Below are 19,827 nucleotides of genomic sequence, written 5' to 3'. Positions count from 1 at the left end.
ACACCAACAAAAGCCAAGCCGAGAGCCAAATGAGGAACACAATCCCATTTACAACAGCCACAAAATTAATAAAATACCTAGGAATACAGCTAACCAGGGAGGTGAAAGACCTCTATAATGAAAACTACAAAACACTGCTCAAAGAAATCAGAGATGACACAAACAAGTGGAGAAACATTCCAGTGCTTATGGATAGGCAAAACAAATATCATTAAAATGCCATACTGCCCAAAGCAATTTACAGATTCCATGCTATTCCTATCAAACTACCAATGACATTCTTCACAGAACTCGAAAAAACCTTTTAAAAATTCATATGAAACCAAAAAGTCTGAATAGCCAAGGCAATCCTAAGCCAAAAGAACAAAACTGGAAGCATCATGCTACCTGACTCCAAACTATACTGCAGGGCTATAATAACCGAAACAGCATGGTACTGGTAAAAAACAAAACAAAACAAAACAAAACAAAACAGGCATGTAGACTAATGGAACAGAATAGAGAGCCCAGAAACAAGGTCACACACCTGCAACTATCTGATCTTTGACAAAGCTGACAAAAACAAGCAATGAGGAAAAGACTCCCTATTCAATAAATAGTGCTGGAATAACTGGCTAGCCATATGCAGAAGACTGAAGCTGAACCCCTTTCTTACACCATATACAAAAATCAACTCAAGATGAATTGAAGACTTAAATGTAAAACTCAAAACTATAGAAACCCTGAAGGGCAACATAGGCAATACCTTCCTGAACATAGGAACTGGCAAAGACTTCATGACAAAGCCACCAAAAGCAATTACAACAAAAGCAAAAGTTGACAAATGAGATCTAATTAAACAAGAGCTTCTGCACAGCAAAAGAAACTATCAACAGAGTAAACAGACAGCCTACAGAATGGGAGAAAATATTTGCAAACTGTTCATCTGACAAAGGTCTAATATCCAGCATCTCTAAGGAACTTAAATTTACAAGAAAAAAACAAAACAACCCCATTAAAAAGTGGGCAATGGACAAGAACAGGCAGATTTCAAAAAACATACATGTAGCCAACAAGCATATGAAAAAAAGTTCAACATCAGTGATCATTAGAGGAATGCAAATCAAAATCACAAGATAGCATCTCACACCAGTCAGAGTGGCTATTATTAAAAAGTCAAAAAATAACATGCTGGCAAGGTTGTGGAGAAAAGGGAACACTTATACACTGGTAGTAGGAATGTAAATTAGTTCAACCTTTGTGAAAAGCAGTATGGCAATTCCTCAAAGAGCTAATGGCAGAAGGACCATTCAACCCAGCAATCCCATTACTGGGTATATACCCAGAGGACTATAAATCATTCTGCCGTGAAGAAAATGCATGTGTAAATTCATTGCAGCACTATTCACAGTAGCAAAGACATGGAATCAACCTAAATGCCCATCAGTGACAGACTAAATAAAATATTGTATATGTATACAGTGGAATACTATGCGACCATAAAAAGGAATGAGATCATGCTTTTTGCTGGAACATGGATGGAGCTGGAGGCTATTATCCTTCACAAACTATTGCAGGGACAGGAGACGAAATACTGCATGTTCTCATTTATAAGTGGGAGCTAAGTGATGAAAACGCATGAACACGAAGAAGGGAACGACACTGCGGTGTATCGGAAGTTGAAGGGTGAAGGGTGGGAGGAGGGAGAGGAGCAGGAAAAATAACTATTGGGTACTAGGATTCGTACCTAGGTGAGAAAATAATCTGTACAACAAACTCCTGTGCCATGAATTTACCTATGTAACAAACCTGCACATATACCCCAAACCTAAAATATAAGTTAGAAAAATTATAATAAAAATAATGCAAAAGAAAAGAGTAGGCTATTCTGCCTCTCCATTTTTAAAAGCTAGTAAAAGCTAAAAGCAAGGCTATATGTATTTTCTTAATTGGATTTATTGGACTAAAGACATGTTTTTCAATTCCATTTCATATTTTGCTTTTGTTACAGGATCCTCATGCAGAAGAATTTGAAGACAAAGAGTGGACATTTGTCATAGAAAATGTAAGCTAATGGCAAATTCCTTCACCTTTCACATTGTCAACTTTATATATGCATTATTAAGGTACATTGGCATTTTGGTGGTAGGAAATATGTTGCCTTAAGAAAATTAAATAGTGATTTGTAGCTTTTAGAATTTTTTTAGTGAAATGATAGCCAATAACAAAATTACTTGTAAGAAATGCTTTTATTAACACTGTAAGTCTTCAATACCAAATTATATGTATGTTTGTATGTATGTGTGTATATATGTGTTATATATATATATTCTGTTTGGGGTTTAAGGGCAAGCCCATGTCTTATTCATCTTTTTATCTGTCAGCATCTAGCATAGTGCTTATCACATAGCAGATACTCATCTAAACATGTGTTGGACGAAACCATGAATGACCTTTGAAATCTTTAAAAAAATAAAAATAAAGTATGTGGGCCAGGTGTGGTGGCTCATGCTTGTAATCCCAGCACTTTGGGAGGCTGAGGCAGGCAGATCACCTGAGATCAGAAGTTTGCAACTGGCCTGGCCAAAGTGGTGAAACCCTGTCTGTACTAAAAATACAGAAAATAGCCGGGCATCGTGGCGGGCACCTGTAGTCCCAGCTACTTGGGAAGCTGAGGCAGGAGAATCGCTGGAACCTGGGAGGCAGAGGTTGCAGTGAGCCGAGATTGTGCCATCGCACTCCAGCCTGGGTGACAAGAGTGAAACTCCATCAAGAAAGAGAGAGAGAGAGAGAGAAAGAAGGAAAGAGAGAGAGAAAGAAGGAGAGAAAGAGAGGGAGGAAGGGGGAAAGGAGGAAGGGAAGGAGGGAGGAAGAAAGAGAAGGAGAGAAAAGGAAGGAAGGAAGGAAGGAAGGAAGGAAGGAAGGAAAGAAAGAAAGGCGGGGCTTTAACTGTTTATTTGGGTTGAGAGATCCTAGATTGGTACCTTAATAATCATCTTAAGTTAATTTACATATTGTGGAATCCCAAGTGACTAGAAAGCATATAGCAGGTATTCAATAAATGTTTATTTACTGGGAATTAAAGAAGACAGACCATCCAAATATAGTGATTCATAATGTAGGCTTGGAATTCTTGGAAAATCTGTCAAATAAGGGAGTGGACATAGGATGAAATGGAAAATATGTTAACATTTCTTCTCTCCAAACATTTATTAATACATTAGATTCACAGAAATCTATTGAAAATAATATAGATGGCAGGAATCAGATAAACCTGATTTCAAGTCCTATCTCTTCTACTTATAAGCTCTGTGATCATTGGGAAATTTCTTAAATTCTCAGTCATACAGTTATAGGGTTGCTTGAAGATTAAATAATTTTCAGTGAATATTAGCTTTTACCATTGCCATCATTATCATGACTGTTCATCATGATAATTGTTAAAGTTCTAAAATGTATTTATAACAGGCTTATCACATGCTTTGTGTAATGTTCTTCCTTTCTATGCCTGACTTTGTTATGTATGTCAGTGACAAACGGAATTATTTGTTTATTCCCCAGCAGTAACTGGGCCATGTTTAGGACTAAAGAGCTGAGAAGTTTGGTAGTGAGATCAGGTCCATTATAGATTTACTTTCATATTATAAAGTTATGAGATTTCAGAAGGATTGTGAAATTGCTATATTCTTAAGGCATGGGAAAGAGCACAGATGCACATGTTATGACCAAAGCATTTGAAATACATTAACTCAAGAGAATACACTAATTTATATACTCTAAATTAGGGCAACTATCATAAATTATGAACTATATCAAAAGGATAAGTTTATGTAATTAAACCGAAAACAAGACAAACAAAACAAAGAAAGTGCTATATTCTCACCTGGAAGATAGACGAGAATGGGGTAGATCTCCCTCTTTAGTTTTCAGGAGGACATTAATTTCTTTCTGCCAATATCAACTCCTGTATAGTGAGATTTGAGAATAATTTTTATTCTCTCTGTAGGTGTATTAACTCTTTTTACCTGCTCTGGAAAATCTAGGCCAGTTTTCTGAGATGTGTACAGGACCCCTGCTTGCATAAGTAGATTTAACAAGGGAAAAGTTTTATTTCATTTATCTCTGTATCTACCACAATTTTTTTTTAAACCATACTACCTTTGGGGTAGTAGCTTCTCAATAAATATTTGTTGAAGGAGTGACTGAATAAATGGTATAGTTAAACTCTGTGAACTGTTATAAATCCTGTAAGGATTATTCTTTTTAAGAGAAGAATACCTGTAATCCCAGCACTTTGGGAGGGCAAGGCAGGCAGATTGCCTGAGGTCAGGAGTTCGAGCCCAGTCTGGCCAACATGGTGGAACCCCATATTTACTAAAAATACAAAACAATTAGTTGGGCTTGGTGGCGTGCGCCTGTAATCCCAGCTACTCAGGAGGCTGAGGCAGGGGAATTGCTTGAAACAGGGAGATGGAGTTTGCAGTGAGCTGAGATCGTGCCACTGCACTCCAACCTAGGTGATACAGCAAGACTCCATCTCAAAAAAAAAAGAGAGAAGAATAACGTGAGTAACATCCATCAACTATACTGAAGAAAATTTGAAAAGTAGACCCTAGAGACAGTAAAACAGCATGTGAAGGATCCATATGCTGTTACAGTAGGAGCTCTTCTGATCAACTTTATTGAACTTACATAAGCCAATCTCATGAGATTTGTCTGTATTACCATCTATGGGATTAAATAAATAGGCTGGGCATAGTCTCTCACACCTGTAATCCCAGCACTTTGGGAGGCCAAGGCGGGTGGATCACTTGAGGTCAGGAGTTGGAGACCATCCTGGCCAACGTGGTGAAACCACGTCTCTACTAAAAATACAAAAATTAGCCAAGTGTGGTGGTGCATGACTCTAATCCCAGCTACTCAGGAGGCTGAGGCTGGAGAATCACTTAAACCTGGGAGGCAGAGGTTGCAGTGAGCCAAGATCGTGCCACTGCACTCCAGCCTGAGTGACAGAGCAAGACTCTGTCTCAAAAAAAAAAAAATAAATAAAAAAAAAAGAAGAGAAAAGAGAAAAGAAAGGAAGAAAGAAAGAAATGTTCTTAGACATTTTCTTTAAACCAAAATTTGATATAAGTAGACATTGCATTTTTCAAGTATTAGCAGTTTGCTTTACTTGACATAATCTAATGTGAGATTTTTAACCTTTTAAATAGATGATTCAGTATTCATTCATTCAGCACTTAAGTATTCATTGAGCGTGTATTATGTGCTAGATACTGTTCTAGGCATTGGAAATAGTGGTGTATAAAACAGATGATTCAAGACCAGCCTGGGCAACACAAAGGAGACTCAGTCTACAAAAAAATAAAAAAAATTAACTGGACATGGTGGCATATGCTTATGGTCCTGACTATTCAGGAGGCTGAGATGGGAGGATTGCTTGAGCCCAGGAGGTCAAGGCTGCAGTGAGCTGTGATCGTGACACTGCACTCCAGCCTGGATGACTAAGTGAAACGCTGTCTCAAACAAAACAAAACCAGATAACAAGTTAACAAATCTCTTCGCTGTGTAGTTTACACTCGTGTGTGTGTGTGTGTGTGTATGAGAGAGGAGGATAAAAATTAGTGTATGAAAGATTTAGTGTGTTAGATAAAATAAATACATAACATATGCTAAATGCATATTAGGTTACATAAATGCTATGGAGAAAAAAGGAAGAGGGTAAGGATCCCCCGTCTTTATGATTACATAGTTATAATGAGCCACCTTATTATTTCTAAGGTCTCCAAAAGAGAACTTGGGTATGCTTGTCAAATTTATTTAAAATATATTTTAATAAGAGAGCTGATGAAATGAATATTGTAAGGTATGGGAAAGTTTTAAAATAACCTCAGCATTCTATATGTAAACCTCTCCTAGGTTATAGCTCCCCTCAGTGGTGAATGATGAAATTGACTTTTGCGGATCATCATGTAGCAATAACATGTTACAATGTTACACTTTCCCTTACATTTTAATGTGCTTTCACATTTCATACAAAAGAATTAGTGAATTTCAAAGAGCTAAAGTTCTTCTCTTTGTCTTGTAAAATCTGGGTTTTGTTAGAAATTCTGTTGGTATATTGTCCTGACACTGAAAAGGTATGCTCTTTGAATGGAATTGTAATACCTTTCTTTTTTTTGCACATTGTGTTACAACCCCACAGTTAATAAAGAAATGTTGAGACTTTAACCATAATGTCCAGTAGTAGCATTAGTAACAAAGAGTGAAGTTATATTTAATATAAAATATCCCAATAAGACAGAAGTCTCCAAATATATATCACTGTAACAAATTTATTGGACCCTTACTATGTACCAGGTACTATGTATAATAGAATGCTTTATACACATTATCTCATTTGCTCATTATAATAACTCTGGTGTGAGTCAGATATAACCCTGTTTTACAGGTAAAGAAAGTGAGGTTTAGAGAGGTTAAGTAACTTGCCCACAGTTATATAGCTAGCAGGTTGGGATTTTATCCAGTCTTGTCTTTCTCCACGGCCTTTGCCCTTAACCCATACTGCAGTAACTGGCTACCTTAATAAGAAAGATGAAAAGAGATCATTTGAAATTGTAGACTCATAGGGAAGCTTTTAATCAGTCTTCTGTAGTAGTAAGCCTATGAAGAACATATGTATCAGATTAGTGAAGGTAGTCTTTAATTATTATTTATATACAGTTTAGAAGTTATTTGGGTTAATTATTTCACTACTGTTAGACATTATAAAATGGAATTCTAGAATTTATCAGTCACTAGAATTCTTAATATTTTTTCTCAAGGCAACCTTACTGCTTCTTTGTGCAAATCGAGATAATGCTATTTTCATTTTATTGGTTCTCTTGTTTCTGATTTCTCCGTTTTGTCTGAGCTTTCTTCTTTGGACCAGAAACTTCAGAGTTGATATTTTAGAGGTAGTTCTGCCACTTACTGGCTATGCAACCTTAGATAAGTCATTTAATATTTCACAGCTTCCATGTAGTCATGTATAAAATGATGGTATTGGCCGGGCGCGGTGGCTCAAGCCTGTAATCCCAGCACTTTGGGAGGCCGAGGCGGGCGGATCACGAGGTCAGGAGATCAAGACCATCCTGGCTAACACGGTGAAACCCCATCTCTACTAAAAATACAAAAAATTAGCCGGACGTGTTGGCGGGCGCCTGTAGTCCCAGCTACTCGGGAGGCTGAGGCAGGAGAATGGCATGAACCCGGGAGGCGGAGCTTGCAGTGAGCCGAGATCGCGCCATTGCACTCCCGCCTGGGAGACAGAGCAAGACTCCATCTCAAAAAAAAAAAAAAAAAAAAAAAAATGATGGTATTAATATCTACTCCACAGGTTATTGACGATTGGAAATAATGTATGTAAAGCATCTAGCTTGGTAAGGAGTAGCTATTTTTATAATGTTCCTTTCTAGAGGACACAGAAAAATATAAAGGAAAGAAAACTAGATTTCTAAATTTTATTGTTGCAGGATTTTAGTTTTTCCACTCCTTTATACCACTTACACCTCTCAATGATTTCCAGACTTTACCGTTATCTCAAAGCAATGACAAGGCAACTTGTAACATCTCACTTGGACTAAACTTAAAATATTTTTCTTTTTATCTTTTGATTTAGGATATCTTCCCCTTATAAATTTAATCTAGGATTAAGAACAAGTATTTCTTTTGGATTATTTACAATCCATTTACTTATTAGTGTAGATAATCAAGAATGGATACTATAAAACACTATGTTTCATTTTTATCTACTGTAATAGAATAACATCTGTTCATCCAGACAATTGACACTGTAGGGTTTTTTAAAAATATGAAGCCACAACAGTTATATTTAGAAAACAAAATTTTTTTTCTCTTCCTAGCGTTTTAGATTACCTAATTAAATCCAGAACTATTACATTTGTAATTATACCCATAGGTTTTAGTTTCTTGTTTTTACATTTGAGACAAGGTCTTGCTCTGTCACCCAGGCTAGAGTGCAGTGTTGTGATCACGGCTCACTGCAACCTTGAACTCCTGGGCTCAAGCGATCGTCCTGCCTCAGCCTCCCTAGTAGCTGAGACTACAGGTGCACACCATTACACCTGGCTAATTTTCTATTTTGTAGAGACAGGGTCTCCCTTTGTTGACCAGGCTGTTTTGAACTGCTGAGCTCAAGCAGTACTCCCACCTCGGCCTCCCAGAGTGTTGAGATTACAGGCATGAGCTACCACACCCAGCTGGTGTTGGTTTTTAAAATCTAAAAAATTTTATTTTTCTGATTCCACTGTTTTATTTTAATACATTAAAAGCATATTGATGAAAGGCACCAATCAGATTGAATCCATTCAGTAATTTATCCAACCATTCTGCAATATTTTAATATGGATTTTCTATATGCCCAGACATTTGGTGGTTACTGAAGATGCAAAGTCAGTTAAGACATGCAGAATTTTGATTCTGAGATTCATGGTTTTTTCTCCCACATTTTTTTCTGTGAAATTGGGATCATCTTATGTCTAGGATGTCCCACAGTTATAACTGTTAGTTTTTTGTTTGTTAGTTTTGCTTTCTTATTGCTATATAAAATAATGATATATCATCTTTAAACCAATGATAACTTATATTTGATGACATAAGATAACCTGTCCTCAAGAAGCTTATAAAGTAGTGAAGTGTCAGAGAGGTGAAGAAAGAACTGCAAGGAAAAAAATAAAAATGTTCATAGGGTACTACAGGACAGTAATGGAGGGCAGAGTCAGGGAATAATTCCTGGAGGAAGTGGCTACAGAGTTTAGTCTTGAAGAAAAAAGGAAGTTAGGCAAAAAAGGCATTCTAAGTAGAGGAAAGAAATAGCAAAAGTAATTGAAAGAGGAAAAACAAAACCAACAGAAAACATGAGCTCCCCCAGTAAAGATTAATAGACATCTGCTTTTTGTTTTGTAACTGTTAACCCAATGAATGTAATAATAGGCATAAGATTAACTTGGTTCTTCGTCCTCCATGGAGATCAGTGAGGTATGAAAATGTATTTTCTTGGTGCTACCTATTCACTATCCAGTCTTTCCCACTATTTCCAACTGTGACCCATGAGATAGGAAGTTCGGCTCCTCCAGGGCTCCACCAGTCCCTTTTTTATTGCCGTTTGTTTGATGTTACCTCCGGAAGACTTTTAAGTGAATGGCGATGGGCTAAATTAATTATGTTAATTCCAAGGCAGATGGCTGGGCCTGGTAGCACACGCCTGAATCTTAACACTTTGGGAACCCAAGGTGGAAGTATTGCTTGATCTCAGGAGTTCAAGACCACCATGGGCAATATAATATAGTGAGACCTTTTCTCTACAAAATGTCAAAAAATAGCTGGGCTGTGGTGATGCGTGCTTGTAGTCCCAACTACTCAGGAGGCTGAGGCAAGAGGATTGGTTGAGCCTGGGAGGTTGAGACTGTAATGAGCTCTCATTGCGCCACTGTACTCCAGCCTGGGCGACAGAGTGAGACCCTGTCAAAAAAAAAAAAATCCAAGGCAGTAGTGTAAATGCTCCTCTGCTCTGTTTCTTTTGTTGGATTACGTTGAACAGGATTACTTGCCCAACCAAACTCACCTAACAAGACTATACCAAGAACAGGGATGATATAATAGCTCAAATAATACAATGTAAACAATATAAAATCACAGTGTTTCTGACCTTATTAAATTTAAGTTTGAATCCTTCTCCAAAATCAAGTCAATCTCTTGATCTCACAAAATAACAATTCTGATAAATTACTTCTACTTTTTCTTTCAGAGAAAAAAAGTATATAAATGCTACTTCTCTCCTTTAGTTGTTTTTTTTTTCTGTGTCACTTCAATCAAGGCATCTCACTTCAATGTCTGGGGAAAGACTGGATATCTTTTTCAGAAACTGTAGCTTGCACTTTCTCCTGTAGCTCCAAACTGGGATTATCTTTTCAGCCCCAAGCCTTTCAAGAATACATTTCCAAAGGTCTAAAGAGTGTCTAGTGCACATGAGAATACCACATCACAAACATTAGCAGTACCCGTCTTCCACCATGGAGTCAATTTATAATCTAAGTATCAGTAGAGATGGCTCAGCCTTTTTAGGGTACGGCAGCATTTACCTTAATATAGTCCTGTTTATAGCATTCCATTTAATGTTCCACCCCCTCTGGAAATGTGGCCCAGTTAACTCACTTGAACCTAATCGAATTTCCACTAGGCAGCATACTCCACTTTTTGTTCTTCTGTTAATCCAGTAATTAAGAATGGTTTAGTCAGTAATGCCCATTTATCTGTATTTGTTAGTATTATATACTATTTATATATACAGTAAACTTTTATTTTTCCTGTAGTTCATTCAACTTTGTGTGTAGGGAAACCAGTCCTTTCCTCACCCTATTGACTGCAGTTTCGTCAAGGAAGAAAGTGAATTCTCTCACTCTTGCTGAATGGCAAGAAAATTCACGTGCTTATGGCTACTTGCTGAGAGAGTATTGTTCTACACAGCGCTAACCAGAATACATTTGAATGATAAATCAAAGAGCCCTGTATTGTTAGATCTCTTTTAGGCCATTCTTTTGGTATAAACTTCTCAACCATGTTCTTTTCTTACAGTCCCAGAGTCTTAGACCCTTCTGGATTTCTAAATATTTCAGAAATTTGAAAGCAATGTATAGAGGACCTCTGCTCATCTTGTCTTTCATACAAATGTAGCAATTTGGATAAATATAATCAAGATCCAGTTTTTTATTTTTAGTTTCAACTTAACTTTTTTGGTTATTTTTCAGATATGCACAAAAATAGAAGAAATAATATACTAAATCTCTAAGTACACGTCTCCCGGCTCAGTAATCTTCAGTATTTTTTTCAAACTTATTTCATCAATTCTTCTACTTTTCTGTTGTTTGCTTTACCAGATTTAAAGTACATTTCAGATATTATATCATTTCTTCTATAAATAATGAAGTCCACTTGAACATCATCAGCTTAAGAACGTGGTTAAGAGTTACTGGCATGTCAGAAAAGGTGACCTACCAGCAAAGAATTTTTTTTTAACTTAACTGCCTTTTAGATGATCTCTCTGACCTGTTAGGCTGCACATTCAATATTATCTTGATTCTTAAAAAGTGATATTATTCTTGTTTCTACAAAGAAAAAAAATTGACTCTATAAGAAGCAACAAAGCTTCTCTTATAACCCCCTCAGAATTAAACTCCTGAATTAAGAGTAGGAAGCTCATGGTTCAGACAGGCTTTTTTAGTCTTTTAATTATCCTGTCAACTTTCTGTTGTATATGATTATGGGAATGGTGACTAGCTGTCTGTGTAAATTAGGCAGGGTATAATAGATATGACTAGGAGTTAAATGAAAAATTATTAGCTAACTAAATCTTATTTTGGTTACATTTCAGAGAAATTTCATATATATATATTTCCTCCTTAGTTTCCGTTAATGTTAAGTATTTAATGTGCTGTTCTAATTCAGAAATCTTTCAGATTGTGCTTCTAGAGGAAAAGTCCCATCTCCTTTATTCTCAAATCATCCTTTAACTTTAAATAAAACAATGGAGAAACTTTTGTTGCACTTAAAAAAAGAGGTATGCCTAAGAATGATCATGCATGCTTTGAGCCTGTCAACTGTACTGTATTTATCTTTGTGTAATGCAAGAAACTCTATGTTAAAATAGTAAATAAAAATTACATGCCGGATAATTTATTTCACATAGCAGTTTAATTTGTGAAATGTCCTAGCTAACACATTTTAAGGGAAAGTTCCATTTTTTAGCAACAGAGCACTGTTTTCATACTATTACAGTGTTCTTGTTTTCTGATTCTGTTTTTCTGAGTTTTGTCCCTGTTCAGTATTTGGAGATTCATCTTTATTGACATTGATCATGCATTACAGATCAAGTACTGCAATAGTATAAAAATTCACAGGATTACTTATTACTCATAATTGCTTATTTATCCAACCAGTATTTAATAAATAGATATCATGTGACAGATACTTGCTACGTACTGAGAGTGTAATGGTGAAAAAGGTGTGGTCTCTGACTTCCGGTATCCTACAGTCTGGAGTGGGGAAACAGGCAACCACTATGAAGATTAAGTTTAGGATGTTTTATGTTCCCATATAAAGAGTACTTAATGCAGTCTTGGTGGGTTAGGGGAGGCTTTCTATTGAAAGTGATATATAAATTGAAACCCTAAAAAATAAAGTTTTTACAATCCTTTTTCTGTAACTTCAAAATCCAAAATCTCTACCTAAGATGTTTATAATTTTTTATTTTTTTGGAAATTTGATTCAAATTCATTTGGTGGCAAAACCTGACCTTACCCAAGATGAAGCTATTCGTGGTATTTATTCCACTTAGTGTAAATGTTTATTCGTTTTGCTGCAAAAATAATATGTTTGTTTATTTAGTGAGACTGCCTCAGACTTCACTGGGAGCGTGCTGTAGTATATATATGGTAAAGGCATTGTATTTCCTTCCTAAAATCCAGATGAGAGATTTCAGATAGGAGATTAAGTACTTTTGATAGTTGTCTGCATTGGATTTGTAGGGTGCTTCAGGTGGCTGGAGCAGCTTGAGCAGAGGTCTGGAGGCAAGGGAGGCCTCTGTGGAACAGCATGTCGTTCACTAGATTACTTTCTTTTATATTTCACTTTTTAAAGAGTGGTTGATTTTTCTAGGGTTATAATAACTTAACCATATGTTAAGTTACTTTTCTTTCTAAAATTACTTAGGCCAGTGTGATGTTAACTTTAAGATCTTGCTTCACCTGCCTCTTAAAATAAAATTAAACTGTATCAACTGATCAGTTAATAACTTCATAAATCATAAATGATACTTGATATGTTTTGTTAAAGAATACAAAGCATTTTCAAATAAAATGGGACATTTCATCTCTATGAAACATTTCTAAAGTGGACGTTATTATGATTTCACTCAGTGAAATTAAGTGACTCGCCCAAGAACACACAGAAAGCAGCTTAGCCTGGCCTCAAACCCATGTCTTCAAACTCTGAAACCCATGCATTTTACCATTTAGTCACTCACTCAATCATCAAACATTTATTGTCCTAGGCACTAGATTTACAGCCTAGTGCTATATTAACTACTATGGGGGATACAAGAGAACACCTCCACTCAGATATTAATTTTGGTTTGAGGGATATGCATGTGAGACAAGAGTAAGGTGATATGTACTCTGGTAAATGTGTAATGATAGCTGAAAAGTACAATAGAGATTAGAGATAGACCAGTTAATATGGACTGAAATTATCAACAATGTTTTAAGTGTAGCTTTTCAGACATGGCTATGTGTATTCCTAGAGGTATCTGACAGTTTCTATCTTTCTGTATTGTAAGTTTTTTTCTCTGATAAAACTAGTAGTAGTTGTATTGGTTTGTTCTCAAACTGCTAATAAAGACATACCTGAGAGTGGGTAATTTATAATATAAAGAAAAGAGATTTAATTGACCCACAGTTCCGTATGGGTGGGGAGGCCTCAGGAAACTTAAGGTCATGGTGGAAGGCACCTCTTCATGGGGTGGCAGGAGACAGAATGAGTGCCAAGCAAAGGGGGTAAGCCGCTTGTAAAACCATCAGATCTCCTGAGAACTCATAAGAACAGTATGGGGGAAACTGCCCCCATAATTCAGTTATCTCAACCTGGTCCTACCCTTGACATGTGGAGATTATTACAATTCAAGATAAGATTTGGGTGGGGACACAGCCAAACCATATCATTCAGTCCCTGGCCCCTCCCATATCTCATGTCCTCACATTTGAAAACAAAATCATGCCTTCCCAACAGTCCCCCAAAGTCTTAACTCATTCCAGCATTAACCGAAAGTCTAAGTCCAAAGTTTTATCTGAGACAAGGCAAGTCCCTTCCACCTATGAGCCTGTAAAATTAAAAGCAAGTTAGTTACTTCTTAGATACAGTGGGGGTATGAGTGTTGGGTAAATACACCCATTCCTAATGGGAGAAATTGACCAAAACAAAGGGGATACAGGCCATATGCAAGTCCAAAATCCAAAAGGGCAGTCATTAAACCTTAAAGTTCCAAAATGATCTCTTTTGATGCCATTTCTCACAACTAGGTCACGCTGATGCAAGAGGTGGCGCTCATGGCCTTGGGCAGCTCCACCTCTGTGGCTTTGCAGGGTACAACCCCCCTCCTGGCTGCTTTCATGGGCTATTGTTTAGTGTCTGTGGCTTTTCCAGGTGCACAGTGCAACCTCTCAGTGGATCTACCATTCTGGAGTCTGGAAGATGGTGGACCTCTTCTCACAGCTCCACTAGGCAGTGCCCCACTGGGGACTCTGTGTAGGGGCTCCATCCTGACACTTCCCTTCCACACAGCCCTAGCAGAGTTTCCCCATGAGGGCTCTGCCCCTGCAGCAAACTTCTGCCTGGACATCCAGGCCTTTGTATACATCCTCTGAAATCTAGGTGGAGATTTCTAATCCTGAATTCTTGACTTTTGTGCATTCACAGGCCCAACACCACATAGAAGCTGCCAAGGCTTGGGGCTTGCACCCTCTGAAGCAATGGCTTAAGCTGTATGTTGGCCCCTTTTAGCCCTTGCTGAAGTGGCTAGGACACAGGGCACCAAGTCCCAAGGCTGCACACAGCAGGGGAGCCCTGGACCTCGCCCAGGAAACCATTTTTCCCTTCCAGGCCTCCTGGCGTGTTATGGGAGGGGCTGCTGTGAAGGTCTCTGACATGAACTGGAGACATTTTCCCCATTGTCTTGGTGACTAACATTAGTCTCCTCCTTACTTATGCAAATTTCTGCAGTTGGCTTGAATTTCTGCCCAGAAAACGGGGTTTTCTTTTTTATCGCATTGTCAGGCTGTAAATTTTCCGAATGTTTTGCTCTGCTTCCTCCTGAATGCTTTGCTGCTTAGAAATTTCCTCTGCTAGATACCCTAAATCATCTCTTTCAAGTTCAAAGTTACACAGATCTCTGGGGCAGGATGAATTTGGAAATAAATCAGCCTTAATAACTTTGAAGAATTTCCCCTTTACCCTTAAAATTAGGAAAAATTTAGAAAAGTGGTCAAATGACATGAAATGGATATAAAACTCCTAATTAAATCACTAAAAATCATGATATATTTACTTTACATTAAATCTCTTCAGCCAAAGCAATTAACAATATATGCCTTCCTACCTCTTTTGATATTTTCCAAAATTACATTTTTTTCTTTTCAAACTGAAGAAGAGAAAGATTGAACTATTTAGAAAGGAGACCATTGTTCTTAATTTGGGTCACAGAATGATTGTTTTTTGGATTTCATTATCCTGGGTACTGTGATATTGGTTATACATTTACTTCCTAACATTGGGGATATGAATAAGACAAAGTTTTCACCTGCACATAGTTCTCAGTCTAGTCAGGGAGGCAAATCTGTATGCAAGTGATCGAAATATAGTGAGGATGCTAAAGAGGCAGGTGGCAGGCCCCTTGAAGACATCCAGGAGTACTCATATCTATCAGGGGCATGGGAAAGGCTTTATAGAGGAGTTGCCACATGAACTTGAAAGACTTTTAAAAGTTCACTCACCAGATAATTGTGTGAAGAGAATGGGGTCTGAGGTAAGGACAGAGGGAATAGCCTTGGTAAAGGCACAGAGATAAAATTGTTACAACTTTATACCCAAAGTGAGGAGAGTACTAGGGGTTGAAGCTATCAACATGAGCCCTTACTCATCTTGGGTAAGACTATGGATGGCCTTGTGTGCCATACCAAGGAATTTGAACTTTATCCTAGCAGCCTGTGGATCCCAAACTTGGCTGCCTATGAGAATCACTTCTGGACTATTAAAACATATAGATTTGCCCACTGGACCCTCTATGATTCTGATTCATGATTCCAGTAAGCTATCAGGAGGCATGGAAAAGTTTTAAGCAGAGTGATAATATGATGAGATTTGTATTTTTAAATAATCAGTTTTTACCTTTCAAACTTTTTTTAATTGTAGCTGTAAGAAATACATTTTATATTCTGATCTAGTACACACATATGTGTACCTGTGTACAACTGAAACAAGTCTTACTCTTACAAGTATTGTGGGATGTACTGTGGTATTTTCTGTTCCATCTTGATGTTTTAGAACGCTGTTTGCAAACCACTTAATTGACTTTGCAACCCATTAAGTTGAATTCACCATCCACTAATGGATCATAACCCACAGTTTTAAAAAGATATTTCTATAGAGAATGAATTGAAATGTGCAAAACTGAAGGGCTTGAGATCAGATAGGCAATTGATTCAGTTATCCAAGTAACAGATGTCACGGGCCTGAACTAGGACAGTGGCCTTAGGAGGTACAGACAGAGAAGAGGGGAAAAAGATTCAGAAGTGTGTAGAAGGTAGTGGAATCACTTCTTAGTGACTCATTTCAAGAGCTAAGGGAGGTCAGAGAGTGTAGGATGACTTCCAGATTTCTAGTTTGAATGTTTAGATAATTTGCTCGTACTCGGTATAGAGAACACAAAGGAAGAATTGGTAGGAGTGGGTTGTGGGGGGGTAAAGATATCCAGAAGGCAGTTGGATATATCAGTGATTTTTTTCCAAGTGAGATTCCTTTAAATTTTATTCTCTTTTTCTTATTAAAATATATATTTTAAGGCTCTGTATTCTCCTTCACCTTTCTTACACAACCTATTTTTTCTTACATTGGTTTCTGGTGTTTTTATGTGGATTGCCCTAAAATATTTTTAAACTTTCTGCTTATGCTGTAAACTACTGTAATACCATCCCAGTCTTTTCCAGGACATATATAACTCCTTGCCCAAAATGAAACTTAAGAAACTTATTTTTTCTTTCTGAACCACATCATCCTTTCCTCATCCATCAGAGGTAGTGATCTCATTTTTCTGACCTTTCTGCGTGTTGTTCCATTTTGTATTTCCAGCTTTGTGGGCATTAGTTGTGTACTGCATTCCCATATGTAACCAACTAAATATTGTTATAAGCAGTGCAGCAGTGCAGATTGAAGTCTGCTGACTATCCTCTGGAACTTGATAATTTTCTGCCACATGTGATTCAGTTAGATAGATCAGATTATAGTCATATTAGGGCTTGGCTGGGCAGTTCTGGCTTTGAAATCTCTCATGGAGTTGTAGTCTGAGGTGGTTGGGGTAGAACATGAGGGGAGGAAGGACTGGAGCCCATGAGATGGACTCTGTCATTTCATGTGGTATCAAGGCCTCTCCCTTTCATCTCTTTCAGTGGGTTAGTGTGGATTTTTTTCAGGGCAGTTGGACTACTTTCATGGCAGCTAAAGACTTCAAGAATGACTATTCTAGCTCTCCCAGTGTAAGTTGCATCACCTTCTTGACCTAGCCTTGCCACATAGTGTTACTTCATCATTTTGTGTTAGCTATAAGCCAATCACCAACCTGCCATGGTTCAAAGGGGAGGGGAATTAGACTCCACCTCTTGATGGGGAAGTGGTAAGACTCTAGAAGAAAATGTGGGATGAGAAATATTTTTGTAGGCAATCTGCAATAGCTATGTAGAAAATATATCAATGTCATCATATAGATTTTTAGTTTTGCCTGGAGTTTGCTACTATGTTGGTACTGCACCTTAAATCTTCTAAAGATTAAGTTAGCTTTTATGATTTAATTTTTCACATCTTGTTTAATTTCTGAACTTGGATAATTTGCCTTCTCTGCAGCAGAATTAAGTATATAGTTATGAAGATGCTTTAAGTCTATATGTTAGGTTTCCCTGGTACAGGACAGTTGCAGGCAGCAGCAGTTTGGCCAGCTCTGCAGAGTGGGCAATTTTGAATTGCATGTTATGTGTTTTCTAAGAGCAGTTCTTGATTCCTATCTTCAAAACTCTAAGGGACCCCTGGTGTAGCCTGTTGAGTAGACTGTTGAAAGTTTTAAATAACTGAAAATACGTTCTCACTTTAACTGCTATGTTCCTTGTTAGACCGTAGGCATGGCTGTATGATATAAACCAAATATTACTGGCTCTATTTCATAGCCTTGCAAGTTTTCATTAGCAGTAGGAAATGAATCTGACAAGACACTGTCTTTCTTTAAGTGTGTGCACTATTATTTCTTATTTTCAGAAATAAGCTCCTATCAGTATAGTCATGATTTTTGACTGATAAATTTTAGTTCCCAGTTCTGCTGCTGTGCTTGAACTATACCTAATAAATATCATTTGATAATCTACTGACATAAATATTAATTTTAACAATAATTCTAAAGTTATATTTTATAAATATACTATGCAGAAAAAGAAATCCCTGAGGATAGAAAATACAAAACAACAATTAATATGAATACTCCTGTTGCCCCTCCTGCACCACCCCACACTGCACCGCTGCCCCCCCACCCCCTTGCTCCATGAATGTGTTCTTTCATAGAGGCGTGGCAAGTTTGTCTATATTGAAGAAAGCCTATCTGGAATAGTCATTTAGTGTAATGCTGTTTAGAGTATTATAACCACTTGATGGCACCCTTTGATTTGGTACAAACCTCATTAGCCATAGCACAGTGCAGCATAGTAGTTGTAATGGAATAACACATAAGAACTAAAGACTGCAAGGTATCTGGTTAATGTTGAGATGAAATGAATGCAATAGCAAGGCTAAGCTTTCCTGACCCTTCATGAGAGAATAGATGAAAAAAGGAAGAATAAGCTATTGTGCCAAAGGGAGATGATGAAATTCAAGATCCACACACATAATCTCTGGCTCAGCCTCTGAAATGTTAATCCCTGGGTAGAATTATTTGAGCTATAGATTGCAATTTATCATCAAAATGGCACTGTGTCAAACAATACTTTTTATATGTGTGATGTTTAGAACTATCCAATTTTAATATAAAATGGTTCACAGAGCACTGGCTAATATTTAAGTAGCAACTCTTTAAGGTTGTGATTTGGGGGAATGGAGTAGGATGGTTTCTTTACATCAAAATATGAATTGTGTTTTAGATAGAAGGCTTTGGGAGAATTTTTTTCTGCTTCTTAGTGACAGTTTATTTTTAATGCCAGGAAAAGAGATTTTTAAAGAATGCCTCTTTTAAATTAAGTGGTTTAGAACTGTTTTCTTTCATAGACAAATGGTGTTTTTATAATTATAGAATAATTCTGTAATTTTTTCTAACATTGCTTAAAAATATGCTAGCTGATGAAATGTTATATATTTAAAGGTTTACATGGTCTTTCCTATTCCAATATAAAATATTTGTATGTTTTCTCTTATTTAAATCACCCAACTTCTGCCCACTAGGGAGTGGAGTCATAATTAGTATGTGTTGTAATGTTTTTTCCCTTAAAACCAAATTCTTCCAATTAAAAGAACTAAACTTTGATAATATAGGTGGAGGGGTGGGTATTGCATATGTCTATTAATCTGCCACTCCAAGTAATAATCATGTTATGGACTTTTCCTATGTACCAAAAAAAACCCTGTTGTTATTTTCTAGAAAATTAGGAAACTTAAAATAACCCTGTTTCTGGAATCTAGAAGCTTGAAATTCCAGTTTAACTATATATTTTTCCTTTAAACTTTATCATACTGATTTATAAGAGGCTTTTTTGCCTCCTTTCACTTAAGAAAAGCAATTATTTTCTGTTATTACTAAGAAATTATTTTACTTAATTTTGTTTTTATATTCTTCGTACCTGTTTCTGAAGGTTTACCAATAAGCTTGATCTTTAACAGAAACCTATATTTAATTTACACCTGATAGATCATACCGTTCCAGTACCTTCATTGCTAATTACAGATGTTGAAGGCATGCTGTGACCCTGTTAGATGTATTAAATGCTATAGCAC

General features: G+C 36.9%; 1 protein-coding gene across 28 annotated transcripts in view; it reads left to right on the top strand.

The window, feature by feature from the left end:
* EHBP1 (EH domain binding protein 1) overlaps positions 1–19,827 on the top strand; it is a 387,904-nt gene that overhangs the window by 108,950 nt on the left and 259,127 nt on the right. For all 28 annotated transcript variants that reach the window (XM_055241558.1, XM_055241565.2, XM_055241553.2 and 25 more), the window contains one exon: positions 1,991–2,044. In XM_055241558.1, the coding sequence (XP_055097533.1) occupies positions 1,991–2,044 (54 nt within the window). The remainder of the gene's footprint in view (positions 1–1,990; positions 2,045–19,827) is intronic.

This window comes from Symphalangus syndactylus, chromosome 14 (assembly GCF_028878055.3).
Source record: "Symphalangus syndactylus isolate Jambi chromosome 14, NHGRI_mSymSyn1-v2.1_pri, whole genome shotgun sequence".
Classification (NCBI taxonomy): Eukaryota; Metazoa; Chordata; class Mammalia; order Primates; family Hylobatidae; genus Symphalangus; species Symphalangus syndactylus.
The sequence above is the reverse complement of the archived record's forward strand: the minus strand, read 5'-3'. Positions and strand labels throughout refer to the sequence as shown.